At 34.4% G+C, this 16,211-nt stretch overlaps 1 protein-coding gene across 1 annotated transcript in view; it reads right to left on the minus strand.

The window, feature by feature from the left end:
* Positions 1–16,211, minus strand: part of COL9A1 (collagen type IX alpha 1 chain) — a 197,928-nt gene that overhangs the window by 42,275 nt on the left and 139,442 nt on the right. Inside the window, exons 25-26 of the mRNA XM_053711980.1 lie at positions 15,274–15,327; positions 6,089–6,133 (exon numbers count right to left, since the gene is read on the minus strand). Coding sequence (XP_053567955.1) covers positions 6,089–6,133; positions 15,274–15,327 — 99 coding nt within the window. The remainder of the gene's footprint in view (positions 1–6,088; positions 6,134–15,273; positions 15,328–16,211) is intronic.

Genomic DNA, 16,211 nt, shown 5'->3' on the forward strand with positions numbered 1-16,211 from the left:
AAAAGGGCATTTGGATGGGCATTGCCCTTAAAAGGGAATTTAGCTCTTTTACAAATTGCCCAAAAAAACCTAAGTTAAAAAATATATATATATTATTTTTTTTTATAAAAAACTAACATTAAAGCCCCAAATAGTTACTCATAGGTCCTGAAGTCCGGCGGAGAAGATCTTCTTCCTGACGGGTCAATCATCTTCATCCACAGCGAAGTTGGCGCGGAACGGAGATGTGGAGCGGTGTTTCCAGATGTGGCGATCCTCGGAGGCAACGATGGTCCTTGGCGGCAATGGTCCTGGTGGCGGTGCTCCTTGGCGGCATGGAGGTTCCTTTTCATGCAATCGTCCGCCACACACTGAAGATTAAATGCAAGGTACACTATATTTATTGGGCTATTTTGCATTCCTATTGGTTGACATTTTCACATAAGCCAATAGGATGAGAGCAAGTGAAATCTTATTGGTTGGTAAACAGACAATAAGATTTCACTTGCTCTCATTCTATTGGCTGATGTGAAAATGTCAGACAATAGGAATGCAAGGTACCCTAATAAATATGTGGTACCTTCCATTTAATCTTCAGTGTGTGGCGGACGATCTCATGAAGAGAAACCTCCACGCCGCCGAGGACCACCGCTGCAGGGAACCGCCGCCAAGGATTATTGCCACCTCCGAGGATCGCCACATCTGGAAACACCGCTCCGCATCTCCGCTCCGTGCTGCCTTCACTGTGGATGAAGATTATGGACCCGTCTGGAAGAAGATCTTCTCTGCCGGACTTCAAGACCTGTGAGTAACTATTTGGGGCTTTAGTGTTAGTTTTTTTATAATCGTCCGCCGCACACTGAAGATTAAATGCAAGGTACACTATATTTATTGGGCTATTTTGCATTCCTATTGGTTGACATTTTCACATAAGCCAATAGGATGAGAGCAAGTGAAATCTTATTGGTTGGTAAACAGACAATAAGATTTCACTTGCTCTCATCCTATTGGCTGATGTGAAAATGTCAGACAATAGGAATGCAAGGTACCCTAATAAATATGTGGTACCTTCCATTTAATCTTCAGTGTGTGGCGGACGATCTCATGAAGAGAAACCTCCACGCCGCCGAGGACCACCGCTGCAGGGAACCGCCGCCAAGGATTATTGCCACCTCCGAGGATCGCCACATCTGGAAACACCGCTCCGCATCTCCGCTCCGTGCTGCCTTCACTGTGGATGAAGATTATGGACCCGTCTGGAAGAAGATCTTCTCTGCCGGACTTCAAGACCTGTGAGTAACTATTTGGGGCTTTAGTGTTATTTTTTTTATAATTTTTATGTGTTTTTTTTTATTTTTTAAGTTAGGGTTTTTTGGGCAATTTGTAAAAGAGCTAAATGCCCTTTTAAGGGCAATGCCCATCCAAATGCCCTTTTCAGGGCCATGGGTAGCTTAGGTTTCTTAGTGTTAGGTTCTTTTATTTTGGGGGGTTTGGTGGGTGGGGGGATTTTACTGTTGGGGGGACTTGGTGTATTTTGGATGTAAAAGAGCTGATTATCTTGGGGCAATGCCCTGTAAGATGTCCTTTTAAGGGTTACTGGTAATTTATTTTTAGATTAAAGGGTGTTTTTATTTTGGTGGGCTTTTTATTTTCATAGGAATTAGGTTTAATTTTTTTAAATTTGGTAATATGATTTTTTATTTTCTGTAGTTAGCCTTTTTTTTAATTTTTGTAAACTTAGCTTTAGAAAGAGTTGGCATCTATTTGCCAGAGCCAGTTTTTAGCCATGGGCAGTTATATGTAGCTTTTTCAAGGGTAAAAGTTCTGCAGATGTAAAAGTTAAGGTCATAGACGGACAAGGACAAGGGAAATTAATAACTGGAAGTGATGCCTGTTTTACTAAAAATGTAGTATATAAAGAAATATATGTAAAGTAGATATAATTTAAAGAGAAGAAATGTTGTATTTGTTTAGCACAGTAGTTTGTCTAAATAGTGTGGCTATATCTGTAGTTTATTATATAGAAAATATTTTTGATATATTTAAGACAGTAGTCCATTAAAATTATAGTATTGCTACATCTGTAGCTTAAATATTTATATAAAGGAAGAGTTACAAAATAGGTTGTTTCTACATCTGTAGTTTAAAAAATAATTAGACTACCCTCTGGGCAGGCTTATCGACTAGTATTATTATAACTGTGTTGGTTATGCAAAACTGGGAAATGGTTAAAAAAGGGATTATCTACCTTTTTAAACAACAAAAATGCTGGTGTTTACTGTCCCTTTAATATAAAAAAGGCCTTCCATGTCTCAATGCATCACAAATATGGGGCAGTCAAATCACCTTTATTTTTTGTGTTTTACCGTCAACCAAAAAGTTAAATATATTTATTTGTATGTTACTGGCAGCCGTGGAGTGAAATTACTGCATATGTGTAGTGGGATCAAGAGTGGGGACTAAGGTATAGCTTTTGGGGGAGTATTGTGTGATCCTACCTATAGTCATGCCCAATCACACATTGTCCAGTATTTTTGTGGTTAAGAATGATTATCTTATGTCAGCCACAGACAATATGTAAATGTTTTCCGGGGCTGAGCTAAATAATCACTTTATAGCAAACTGCAGTATGCAAAAGTACAGGTGAAACTCGAAAAATTAGAATATCGTGCAAAAGTTTATTTATTTCACTAACGCAACTTAAAAGGTGAAACTAATATATGAGATGGACTCATTACATGCAAAGCAAGATAGTTCAAGTCGTGATTTGTCATAATTGTGATGATTATGGCTTACAGCTCATGAAAACCCCAAATCCACAATCTCAGAAAATTAGAATATTGTGAAAAGGTGCAATATTGTAGGCTCAAAGTGTTCCACTCTAATCAGCTAATTAAGCCATAACACCTGCAAAGGGTTCCTGAGCATTTAAATGGTCTCTCAGTCTGGTTCAGTAGGAATCACAATCATGGGACTGACTGCTGACCTGACAGTTGTTCAGAAAACCATCATTGACACCCTCCATAAGGAGGGAAAGCCTCAAAAGGTAATTGCAAAAGAAGTTGGAAGGGAAAAGTGTGGAAGAAAAAGGTGCACAAGCAGCAGGGATGACCGCAGCCTGGAGAGGATTGTCAGGAAAAGGTAATTCAAAAGTGTTGGGGACTTTCACAAGGAGTGGACTGAGGCTGATGTCAGTGCATCAAGAGCCACCACACACAGACGGATCCTGGACATGGGCTTCAAATGTCGTATTCCTCTTGTCAGGTCACTCCTGAACAACAAACAACATCAGAAGCATCTTACCTGGGCTAAAGAAAAACAGACCAGGTCTGTTGCTCAGTGGTCCAAAGTCCTCTTTTCTGATGAGAGCAAATTTTGCATTTCATTTGGAAACCAAGGACACAGAGAATGGAGGAAGAATTGAGTGGCACACACCGCAAGATGCTTGAAGTCCAGTGTGAAGTTTCCACAGTCTGTGTTGATTTGGGGAGCCATGTCATCTGCTGGTGTTGGTCCACTGTGCTTCATTGAGTCCAGGGTCAACGCAACCGTCTACCAGGAGATTTTGGAGCACTTCATGCTTCCTTCCGCAGACTAGCTCTTTGGGGATGCTGACTTCATTTTCCAGCAGGACTTGACACCTGCCCACACTGCCAAAAGCACCAAAACCTGGTTCAATGACCGTGTGATTACTGGGCTTGATTGGCCAGCAAACTCGACTGACCTGAACCCCATAGAGAATCTATGGGGCATTGCCAGGAGAAAGATGAGAGACATGAGACCAAACAATGCAGAAGAGCTGAAGGCCGCTATTGAAGCATCCTGGTCTTCCATAACACCTCAGCAGTGCCAAGGGCTGATAGCTTCCATGCCACGCTGCATTGAGGCAGCAATTGCTGCAAAAGGGGCCCAAACCAAGTACTGAGTACATACAGTATGCATGCTTATACTTTTCAGAGGTCCGATATTGTTCTGTGTACAATCCTTGTTTTATTGATTGCATGTAATATTCTAATTTTCTGAGATTGTGGATTTGGGGTTTTCATGAGCTGTAAGCCATAATCATCACAATTATGACAAATCACGGCTTGAACTATCTTGCTTTGCATGTAATGAGTCTATCTCATATATTAGTTTTACCTTTTAAGTTGCGTTAGTGAAATAAATAAACTTTTGCACGATATTCTAATGTTTCGAGTTTTACCTGTATATAATCCAAAAATTTTATGGACATGGAGTATATATTGAGTTTACTGTCCCTTTAGCAAATTATTTTCTACAGTTATGTTACATTATTTCAATTATGTTATTATCTCACAAACTTAATTTAACACCCACTAAGTATTGCTTCTATGGGTGATTGATATAATTTCATAAGCTTGACTATTACAATTTACTGGAATAGAAATTTGAAATCTTAAACGGATACATACAGAAAATACATTCATGGTACAGCAATATTAAAGGGATATGAAACTCAAAAATGTTTTTTGTGATTCAGACAGAACATACCATTTAAAAAAACAAACAGGTTTGCTTTGTTCCCATGGTATACCTAGGTAGCTGTCTTAAGCACTGCATGGCAGGAAATAGTGCTGCCATCTAGTGCTCTTGCAAATAGATAACGTTCTTGCAAAACTGCTGCCGTATAGTGCTCCAAACATGAGTAAGCTACTGAGATTACGTCCCTGAGATACCAAGGGAATGAAGAAAATTGGATAATAGAAGTAAATGAGAAAGTTGTTTGACATTACACGATCTATCTGAATCACAAAACAAACAAAATTGGGTTTTATGTCCCTTTAACCAGTATATATCCAAGATTTTATTAAAGTAATGATAAAGTTTATTGATTATATTAAGAATATTTGTAATAAAAAAGTAAATGATGGGCACTTTCATTCATGAAAATCATTGTAAACGCTAAATTATATAAATAATTACCCTTTCATGTTGCAATATATTGCGCCACTCTTCCACCCTCAATGCATACTTTCTGTATTCAATGACAAATCATGCTGTAGTCAATCCTATCGCGCCCCCTCTGGCATCAAAACCAGGGGCGTTATTGTTAACTTGCTGGACACCAAAGGGGGCGAGATAGTATTGGCTACAGCATGATTCATCATTGAACAAAGAAAATATGCGTTGCGGGTGGAAGAACGGCACAATATATAACAACATGAAAGGGTAATTTGTTATATAATTTAGCGTTTACAATGATTTTCATGAATGAAAGTGCCCATCATTTACTTTTTTATTACAAATATTTTTAATATAATCAATTAACTTTACCATCACTTTAATGTATCAACATTTTTGGCCTTTAGTCTAGCAAAACTATATAAAGCTGGTAAAGCACCCCCTTTCACACAACGGACTTTCTCCATGGGAGAGTGATCTTTTTGCATGATGAAAGTAAAATGTGAAATACTTTACTGCTTTTAATCATTCGAAATCATTGCACATAAGTTGACTGCAATATTTACTGCAGTAGTGGTTTGAGTTGACTTTTTCTAATTTGTTTGGTCACTATTAGACTTGTCTATAAATGGGAACATGAGACTATATTCATTTTATATTCATTGTCATTATTACCTACTCCACTGTTTGTATTAAGGTGACAGTTTAGTCATATAGGTCTATATTAAATGCTTTTTACTAAGATGTAAGTCATCTTGTAGTCAGTTTTAATGAAACCATAGTTATCTGCCATTAGCTTTAATTAGCTATGAAGTATTTTACAGTGCAAACCACTCTGCAAACGTGTTATGTAATCTATCCTGTTTTACTACTGAAGCAGATTCAACTCTAGTTAATTATTATATATGTACAACTGTATACCTTAAACAGGCCTGTAAATCTAAATTATGCTAATGCTAGTAAATTGAATGCATCATACTCAAAATAAATTGCTCATGCAGTATGTCTGAAGTTGCAACAGTTTTGCTTATAAAATCAAATTAAATCACCAGAGTTTGACACATGCTTTTGAACAGATTTCTAAACAACAAATTCAAGCACATTTTACAGTTAAGATTTTATGAAAATGTTTTTTTATTGTTACAGCGTCACAATGACACAAAGATATTTTAGTAAATGAAATTACCTTCTCCCCAGCAGTTCCTTTTGCACCTGGATTTCCTGGCAAACCCTAAAACAATAATATTAAAAATAAGAATTGTAATAAATTCAGTGTTAACACATTAGGTGTTGCATGGAAATGAATTGGTAAAAAATAGACTTTCTATATTACAAATGAGTCACTTTTGTTTAATATAATATGTCCTGGTTGAAGAATCAACCAAGAGAATCAGTGTATGATATCAGTAATTAAGTTGTAAGCCCTTCATGTAGTACAACTACTGTGTATGGTTGATAACCCTGCCAGTAAGTTTAGTTAAAGGGACAGTCAAGGCCAAAAAAAACTTTTATTTTTCAAATAGGGCATGTAATTTTAAACTACTTTCCAATTTACTTTTATCAACAATTTTGCTTTGTTCTCTTGGTATTCTAGTTGAGAGCAAACCTAGGAAGGCTCATATGATAATTTCTAAGCCCTTGAAGGCCGCCTCTAATCACATGCTTTTGTATTTGCTTTTCACAACAGGGGAGAGTAGTTCAGGTAAACCATATAGATAACATTGTGAGCACGCCCGTGAGTTGTGGCAGACACTGCACTAATTGGCTAAAATGCAAGTCAATAGATAATAACTAAAAGTCATGTGATTAGGGGCGGTCAGGAGATGCTTAGATACAAGATAGTCACAGCAGTAAAAAGTGTATTAATATAACTGTGTTGGTTATGCAAAACTGGGGAATGGGTAATAAAGGGATTATCTATCTTTTTAAACAACAAAAATTCTGGTGTTGACTGTCCCTTTAAGTGTGAATTCTTGCCTTTTTTTGCTGAAGCTGGATGTTTTCATGAGCTGATAATAAGTTATACAGGGAGTTAAAAAAAAAAAAACTGTAAGATTTTAGCCAGTGGTGTAGATGAAAAGACCATACAACTACATTCAAATACTGTACCTGCGCAGAGAGCTGTCATGGCTCTTATAATACTAGGTAAGTTATCACTGATCTAATGCATACCCGCACCAGCTCTATGGTCAGGTTCTTTTAAGATTCAAAGGGGCCATGCACAGCATATGTACATATTCCCTAGAAACAATGATAACATTTTTGCTAGTAACAGTAAATATGCTTCTATTTAAAACTGAAATTACTGTTTGCACATTTTAGATCTCTGGCACAGTGTAAAGACAGCATTTATCCCCCTCTGATCTCGCCCCAGTGAGATTTCTACTCACCCCAGGTGAGTGGAAAAGTGGAAATATTATATATATATATATATATATATATATACACACACACACACACATATAAGTGAATACTTCACTATTTCATTATCAGGTGTTTGACACTAAAAATTATTAGTGGCCCATCTAGATTAATTGTGTGCCCCCATATATACGGTTCCTGGAGACACCTATACCTAGAAAATACTTTAAATACGCATTTAACACCTTTGGGCAAGCTGTAGCCCAATCAGAAAATCACCTAATGCATCTGTCATACTTTATCTATTATAGCCATGCATACAAACCAAGAAAAGAAATGTTGCTATCATGGATAGGGTTAGGGTAAGTTTTGCATTAAAACATTCAAAACATTTGCTTATTTAGTGCCCTCATTTTGAAAACAAAGAAAGGAAGTTTCTAAAAGTAATATTTGCGTATTTTATGGCATGTCTATTATGCATTGATGTTGCTGCTTTAAACATGTCAGGCAAGAGCTTTACTTGGAAAATATAGCTTGGTTTCAGAGCAACCTATAATTTATCTTGCAGCTATAGCAGCTTTAACTCACTTTTTTTCCCTTCAGATAATATAATATTAATAATGAACAGATAAATCAAAATAATTGTCTAGCAATGTTTGTAAAATGTAAGTTAATGGACATGAAAATTGATCATATTCTTCTCATTAAGCAGTAATGCATTAAGCACTGTTGTATAATAGTATTAAACACACAGTATATTATTGTCTCATTATTTGTTGTACATTTAACCCAATTAAACATTGTTCCACAAATACATTTCTAGTTAAAGATAAAAATGAATAGTCCCCAGTTTTTTTATTGTAGTACATGTTGCATTCATATTTTATCTCTAATTATGAAGTAATTCAAATGTTTTTTTATGTACACAGTTTACACAATTATTGTAAATGAAAGAAAAATAATAATGGTCATTTTCATCCACAAACTGACTAACATTTGAGATGTTCCTTATTACTGATATGTATCCGATAATAATCTGAAGGGAAATAAAAAGTCTTGTGCTGTTTGTAAGTTTGGCACGTTGTAATATGCTGTCCCTCTGAAAACTTTTATCTTATTGTTCATCCTCTTTATCTCAAACTGGTTTGTAATACCATAATCAGCCTAAAGAGATAACAATATCAGTTTATTTATAGAAATTGTATATTTTATGAAAGAAAAAAATCTTGACAACCAGGTAGTTCTGATATTTTACAACTTGAACTAAATCATGCTATACATTGGTTGCTAAATTACAGAAAAATTAACATGCTTAACCATATTTCAGTTTCTTTAACAACTCTGAAATAATATCAAATTACATTTGGTTCCATCAATATTAGAGCATCAATACACTTTAGTAAATATGCTTCTCACTATGCACCTAATTCAGTTTTGTTCTGGCCAATATGTCACTTTAGAGTCGGCAAAATATTATATATATATTATTATGGACATGACTATGTTTTATTTTTTCACTTAATTAGTTGTTTATATATATATATATATATACATATATATATATATATATATATATATATATATATATATATATATATATATATATAGTTTAATTTTTAAAGAGATAAACTGAATGCTAATTTATTTAGGAAAATTGGAAAAAGTGTCATGACTGTGAGAAGTGCAATAAAAAAAAACTTAAACTAGTGTTCTTGATTATCAAATACAAAACCTGAATAGAAGATTAATGATCCTATAGTGTCTGCAGCTTTAGAGAAATGTGTGTCATTAATGAAATTGACTTAAAGGCAGGAAAGCAATTTAGAAAAACAGTGGGAAATGCTAGAAAGAGGTATAAGGAGAGGTATTAGCATCCAAGGGAAAGATGGTGATACTTTATTGAACGGTAGTGAGATACTTCTCTAGAGTATTAATTTGAACGCTGGCTATCTAAAGTACGCTATAAATCAATTAAAGAATTGTATGAGCTAATCTGTGTGTGGTGTGGTAATACTGTATCTATTGGGATCTGTACCTCAGAAGTGTCTTTATTAATGGTAGCACTAGCACTTCCTGAAGTGGAGGGCTTTTAGCGCACATATACCCCCATAGTCTTCAGGAGTTAATGGCATGCAGCCATTTTTCCACATTCATGATAAAACAGTGTCTATCAATTGTTTGACTCACAAAAGTTACAGTGTTAATAGCCAAGCTTAAAGGGGGGAAAACTGTGCTACATTCTAGAGCTATATAGCACCACCATGCTATTTTTAGACACTCTGCAATATAAAGGAGGTTTTAGCATTTTTTAACTGTGAAAGATGGAAAACATGTGCAGGCACCCAGAGTTTTATTGCACTTCTCACAGTCATGAAACTGTATTTATTATTAGCCTTTATATTGCAACGTGTAGTAAAATACTGTTCCCTAGTACAACATCTCTTTAAAATCTCATGTTAAAATATTTTTATAAGTGTGAACAATATATCCATACTGTCCAACATTACCCAGTTACTATCCAGGACTGGAGATCTAGGTCCCATGCCCTGGGCATAGTGAGGGCAAGTATGTTGTGTCATATGCAGGGGTGACATGTCTGTGGTGGTCTAGGGCATACACTTTGTGAATCCTGTACATTTGCAAGGAAGGGAGTGTGAAGTGAGGGACAGTAAAGCTCTTAAACTGAAAATATGCTACAAAATGTGGCACAGCAGGGGGACTATGCTCTTTATTAACTCATTAACATGCTCATCCTACTATTTTCTTAATGCGAAGGAAACACAAAATATCTTAAGATTGTCAGCTGGAAAGTAGGTTTGATTTGAACATTTAATGCACTCTGATACCACTCTGATACCAAAAAAATTGTATAAGAAAGAATAGTCACTGCACAAGAAGAGAGCTCATTCACAATTAATTATCTTGCCAATTTTATTAACTGTTCAGTTACAAAGTTTACAAAATATAATCCCCAGTGTCCACAACATGAGCATATTTTGGCATAAACCAAGGTCTAGATTTTAGGGTGGCAGAAAATTTACAGGAACAGCTTGGTTTCACCAAGACATTCCGGGACACTCCCATGCATTTCAAAGAGATAAAAAAAAAATCATAATTGGTCTAAAGGTGGCTTATAAGAAGGAATGAGTAAATAATTACTTACTCAGGAAGCGTGTGAGATATATGAACGTATGTGAGACACAAATTGTGGGGAGTTTTGTGTCAGCAGGTTTACCAGTGGCTAAGCTGTGATGAAACCACATACACTCTCTGGTCCGCAAAGCTATGGGGGCCGAATTATCATAGTGCAAGCATATGCTGTCGGCATTTATCATTGCACAAGCATTTCTCGTGAAATGCTTGTGCAATATCGCCCCCTGCACATTCACGACCACTAGCAGGGAGTGTCAATCAACCCGATCGTATTTGATCGGGCTGAATGCTGTCTGCCGCCTCAGAGGTGGCGGACAAGTTAAGGAGCAGCGGTCTTATGACTGCTGCTTCTTAACTCCTGATTCTGGCGAGTCTGAAGGCTCGCGCGGAATTAGAAGCATTCGGGCCTTGATAAATTGGCCCCTTATAGCTAGTTTCATTATTCAAATTATGACATTTCGTGGAGCCTCATTCAATAATTCCCATTGTTCCTTTCATACGATTTATTACAATTGTGAAGCAACAGGGTAAAATGTCAACCACACATGTTTAGTGTAAGTTTTCTACATTTCAATTGATCCCTTTTTCATATAAAATGATGTTTAGTAATGTTTAAAATGTTCAGTCTTTAAATCATAATACATTTTAAACCCCAACTAAAAATAATTATCATTTCTCAGTTGTCTCAAAATCTGTGATAATGTTTTCTTCTACTGTCATTGGAACTGAAATTACATTCCAAAAGATGAAGCTATTGAAGCAGAATTAAATTGAAAACTATCAAATAGTATCCTTTATATAAGACATGATAAAGTATGTTAAATGTGAAACTCAATTTAAGAAATCAGTGACATCATAAATTAAAATTCCTTGACCGTGAATTTTATTAAAATTGTGGTGAACTGGAGTTCTCCAAAATACTAAGTGCACCAGTTTGTTTATCTGTAATTTATTTGTTATTTGCTAAATATAACGTTTTAATTAGCATGTAAAAAAACATTTCTACAGGGCTCATAGGAAACAAAAAGGTCTCATTGCTTTTTAGAAAAAATATATATATATATATATATATTTCTGAGGGAAAATGTATATGGAAACAAGCTCCTTCAACTGATAAATGTGTCCCTTTCTTGGGTTTTAATTATTTAATTTGCTTATATAACAATTTAACAGAAACTGTGCATATTTGTACAAAAAGCAGAGCCATAACATATGTTAACAAAATGTACTATTCAACATGTTACTTAAAGTAATGATGAACTCTTTAAAACTGCTTTACATATTTATAAAGTTTAAAGGGATAGTAAAGTCCAAATTAAACTTTCATGATTCAGGGCATGTCATTTTAAACAACTTTCTAATTTACTTTTATCATCAAATTTGCTTTGTTCTCTTGTTATTCTTAGTTGAAAGCTTAACCTAGGTAGGCTCATATGCTAATTTCTAAGCCCTTGAAGGCCACCTCTCATCTGAATGCATTTGACAGCTTTTCACAGCTAGAGGGCATTAGTTCATGTGTTTCATATAGATAACACTGTGCTCATGCACGTGAAGTTATTTAAGAGTCAGCACCAATTGCCTGAAATGCAAGTCTGTCAAAAGATCTGAGATAAGGAGGCAGTCAGCAGAAGCTTAGATACAAGGTAATTACAGAAGTAAAAAGTATATTTTCTATAACAGTGTTGGTTATGGAAAACTGGGGAATGGTAAATAAAGGGATTATCTATCTTTATAAATAATATTTTTGGTATTTAATATCCCTTTAAGTGCGCAAGCATCAGGCTGTAAATGTATATCATTATTCTTTATAGTAAAAAAAAATACAGTTTTTCCAGTTTTTAATCATACTCTGCCACCTCTCTAAAAATCTTTTTTTTATATATATATTTTGACCATTGTGCAGTGCAGCCAATCAGAACTGCACCACCTGCATTATGTATATCTATAGCAGCAGTGTGACAGCGCACTTGGCGTTTCTACAATATTTTGTCAATAACAATTAAGTAAATTGGAATGCTTATTTAAAGTGTTTTCATTTGGTGAAGTCAAACTTGACAAAACGTATGTTACTTAAAGGGACATGCCACCCACATTTTTTATTTTATGATTTAGAAAGAGAATGCAATTTTAAACATCTTTCTAATTTACTTATATTATCTAATTTGTTTTATTCTCTTGATATTCTTTGATGAAAAGCATATCTAGATATGCTCACTAGCTGTTGATTGGTTGCTGCACATAGAAGCATCGTGTGATTAGCTCACCATGTGCATTGCTTTTTCTTCAACTAAGGATATTTTAAAAATAAAGCAAAATAAATAATGGAAGTAAATTGTAATGTTGTTTAAATTTCTATTCTCTATCTGAATCATGAAAGAAAGATTATGGGTTTAGTGGCCCTTTAATGCCTAGCGGCCTTCAGAGCACAAATATACAAGTAATATTGTGCGAATAATAAAGGGGAGTTACATCACTATTGTATGGTAAAAAAATAATAATATATTTTATAATTATCTAATGAATGTGAGAATCTACTCAATAGGACATTGAAAATAAATCTATAGATATCAGCACATTCCAAATGCTAAAGGACTGCAATATGTCACTTTCATATCTTTTAGTACCTGGAATAAAATGGTATGATTCTTATTTATAGTAATAGGTAAATTACATATAATCAGCTTAATTCCTAAATAATAATTTCTTCACATATCACCATTTAACATATTAACACAAGTAATAACAGAATAACAATACCTAGATAAATAAACAAATAAACTGTCAATCCGTACCATTTGGCTGAAACCAGTTAACAGAAGTAGGTCAAACTCAGCGTCTGTCCACTGGTATATGTCAAGTTACATGAAACAAAATCAGCTTATTTCTAAACTGAACAGACTTTGCCTATGTTTTTTTTTAAAAAAAAGTCAAACAGGACTTTCTTCCTAAGGGAGTTCTTTGAACTGTAATCTGGTCTTTCTTTTTTAACTGACTTTGAACATAGTTTGCACAGGCAATCCAAAAATCTGGCGGTTTAATTTACAAGCAATGCCCCTGACAGCCAAAGCAATAACTTTAATGCACTGGCTTAAAATAATGATTTGGCTTCCAATGACATTATTTTATTGTTTATAAATTTAACCTACAGATTTTTTTGTTTTTATGTTTAAGCTTAATTAAATTGTGTAGGTTATCTGCTGAGCTGCTATGGTTAGAAGTTAAAAACTATGACAAGTCTCAATTTTAAATCGGTATTATAGTAGGCTTGTTTTACTTCTAAAAGCAGGTTGACTCATTTTGTTAACTGAGTTGTACTGGTTTTGAGAATGCAAGTTACTTGTAAAGAAGACTTTACAGCCACTATGCATTAACAGCAAAAAATCCAATTTAATCTATTTGACCTGAGATTGCTTAGTTTAATTTATTACTGGTGTATATTTGCTCGTCCCTATAAAAAGACCCAAAAATAGTGTTGTATGCTTGACCAGTAGGTAATTCAGGGAGTTTGCAAAATAAAGAAGCAGAAGTGTCAATAAGTTTTAATACTGGGCAAATTTCCCAGCAGCCCACCAGTCCTAACTAGGTCCCTTCTATCTAGGAAGTGTCTGTGTTACCAAAGGAAATACTCAGTGACAGAAAATGTTTAAAGGGTGTGTGCAGCACATATAAATAATAATAAAATAGTATAAAAGTCCATAAAATAGATAAAGACATACAGATACTGAACTAATTTAACTGATATGTTAATTTGATATACTACAATAATTATTTAGACGTGTAATAATGGTATATAAGTTGTAAGAGATATATTAAAAAAAAGCTAAAAGGTATTAGTATATATGGCTGATGATGGGGAATATGCTGGTTTCCAAATCTCCATAAAACCAATGGATTAAAAGGTCAGGTTTTTAAGCCAAATAAAATGTAAAAATTCATTATTGCTCATCAAAGGATCCCCATAGCTATCAATCAGATCTGCTATGTGAAGTGCATCACATGACTTTTTACATAATTTTTCAACTTTAAAATTCTACAACCTGAACCTGTTGAAAACCAATGTTTACCTGTTTCACATGAAATTTCTCTGCTACTTGCACAACTTACTTCAGTTCACACACTATCATTTTTTAATTGAAAATAAACATTTATTTAAATCACACTTTTGAACTATGTAACTTGTACTCAAATAAAATTTGATTATCTAAACAATTAATGTGACGTATTTGAAGGTTTAAATATCAATTTAGAAAGTGGGGGTAGGGGGTAAAATCCTGTTGCTGGAAAGTGGGCAGGTAGTATCAGTTATCTATATGTGTTGCTGTTTTCTGGAGGGGTAAAATTACTAATATGTTTGTTTGTTTTACTAACATATAAGGTGTGCATTGCTTAATTATGATATAGAAAGGTTCTACCTATTGCCCACCAACTGCAATTTTATGAAGTATCTTCCTTGTATTCCCATAATCATATATAAGGTTTTTCATATACAATTTTCTTTTTTTATACCATGTACCAAACTAGAAGCATTATTTTGAATATTCTTTTTCTGCTATGTACATCTTTTCCCATCCAACAATGTGCCCTGTTAACTTTTCATAATGTTTTGCAGGTTTGCATCCCTACCTTTAAATAATATGATATTGTAACTCAGGTTCCCTCCACAATTGTTGTCAACCAAGTATAATGAATGCTACACTCATCCTTAAGATATAAAGTCAACACATTAGTAATGGATAAAACAGAACTGTCTATGGCTTGTAGTCTCTTTGCATGTCTTACCAGTCTGTAGAGTGTTATATGTGTGTGTAAGTATCTCTATGTAGAATGTATTTGAGTGTAAATTTAAAAAGTACTCACAGGTAAACCTTGCACTCCTGCTTCTCCGGGAGCTCCAGGTTCTCCAGAGTCACCCTGCAAAAACATACAGTTAGTAAATATGACCAAAAACAGAAATTAATTGTAAATGTCAAGATTTGATGGCATTTTATTGCATGAAAAGAGCCACAAGTTTATTAAGGGTGTATGAAACTGAAAAACATATATAGTTAGTGATTAAAAGCACTTAAAGTGTCATGTTGAATATGTGTCCTCTAACGTCATTGTTTTAAGGTATTTCATTCTTTGTGTATGTCATTAGCATCAGCAAGTAATAGTAAGATTGGTTCTAATGGTATAATAATGGTATGTATCAATCATGTTCTATCCATAGATTGAAGGGACAATCCTAAAAGGCCATTAACCTTGTACGATTAACAATTCTACATCAAATGTTTCAGATTGTATAACACACTCATTACATTTGGCATAGGCATTAAAAAGATGGTTTATTAAATAGGTAATGGACTTGATGGCATTAATGCAGTGTGTTTGATATATGACTGCAATAACATCACTTATTATGAGGTGTTGCAGAGAACATACTGTAGGTTAGATACAAATTAAATTGAATTTGTAACTTTGTATAGGATTGTTTTATTATTGTGGTAAGATGTTTAATGGAATATTAGTTTTACAATAATTTACTTAAGAGGTAAGTAGAGTTAATGCTCAACAACTTCAAAAGGCTGCTTTGTAAATTAATTTTAATATATATAAAGTCCAAGCAGCTTAGCACTCTCCGTGAAATTCTACAAGGATGCACAACAAACTCAAATATACAGCAAACAGGAAGGCACTCTCCAGACTTAACAATCCCTGTGTATTTATTCAATAATGTTTCAGGGTTTCATCACTGTCTTCAGACAGTAAATACATACATGTGTGTATATATATATATATATATATATATATATATA

This window comes from Bombina bombina, chromosome 4, assembly GCF_027579735.1.
Source record: "Bombina bombina isolate aBomBom1 chromosome 4, aBomBom1.pri, whole genome shotgun sequence".
Lineage (NCBI taxonomy): Eukaryota > Metazoa > Chordata > Amphibia > Anura > Bombinatoridae > Bombina > Bombina bombina.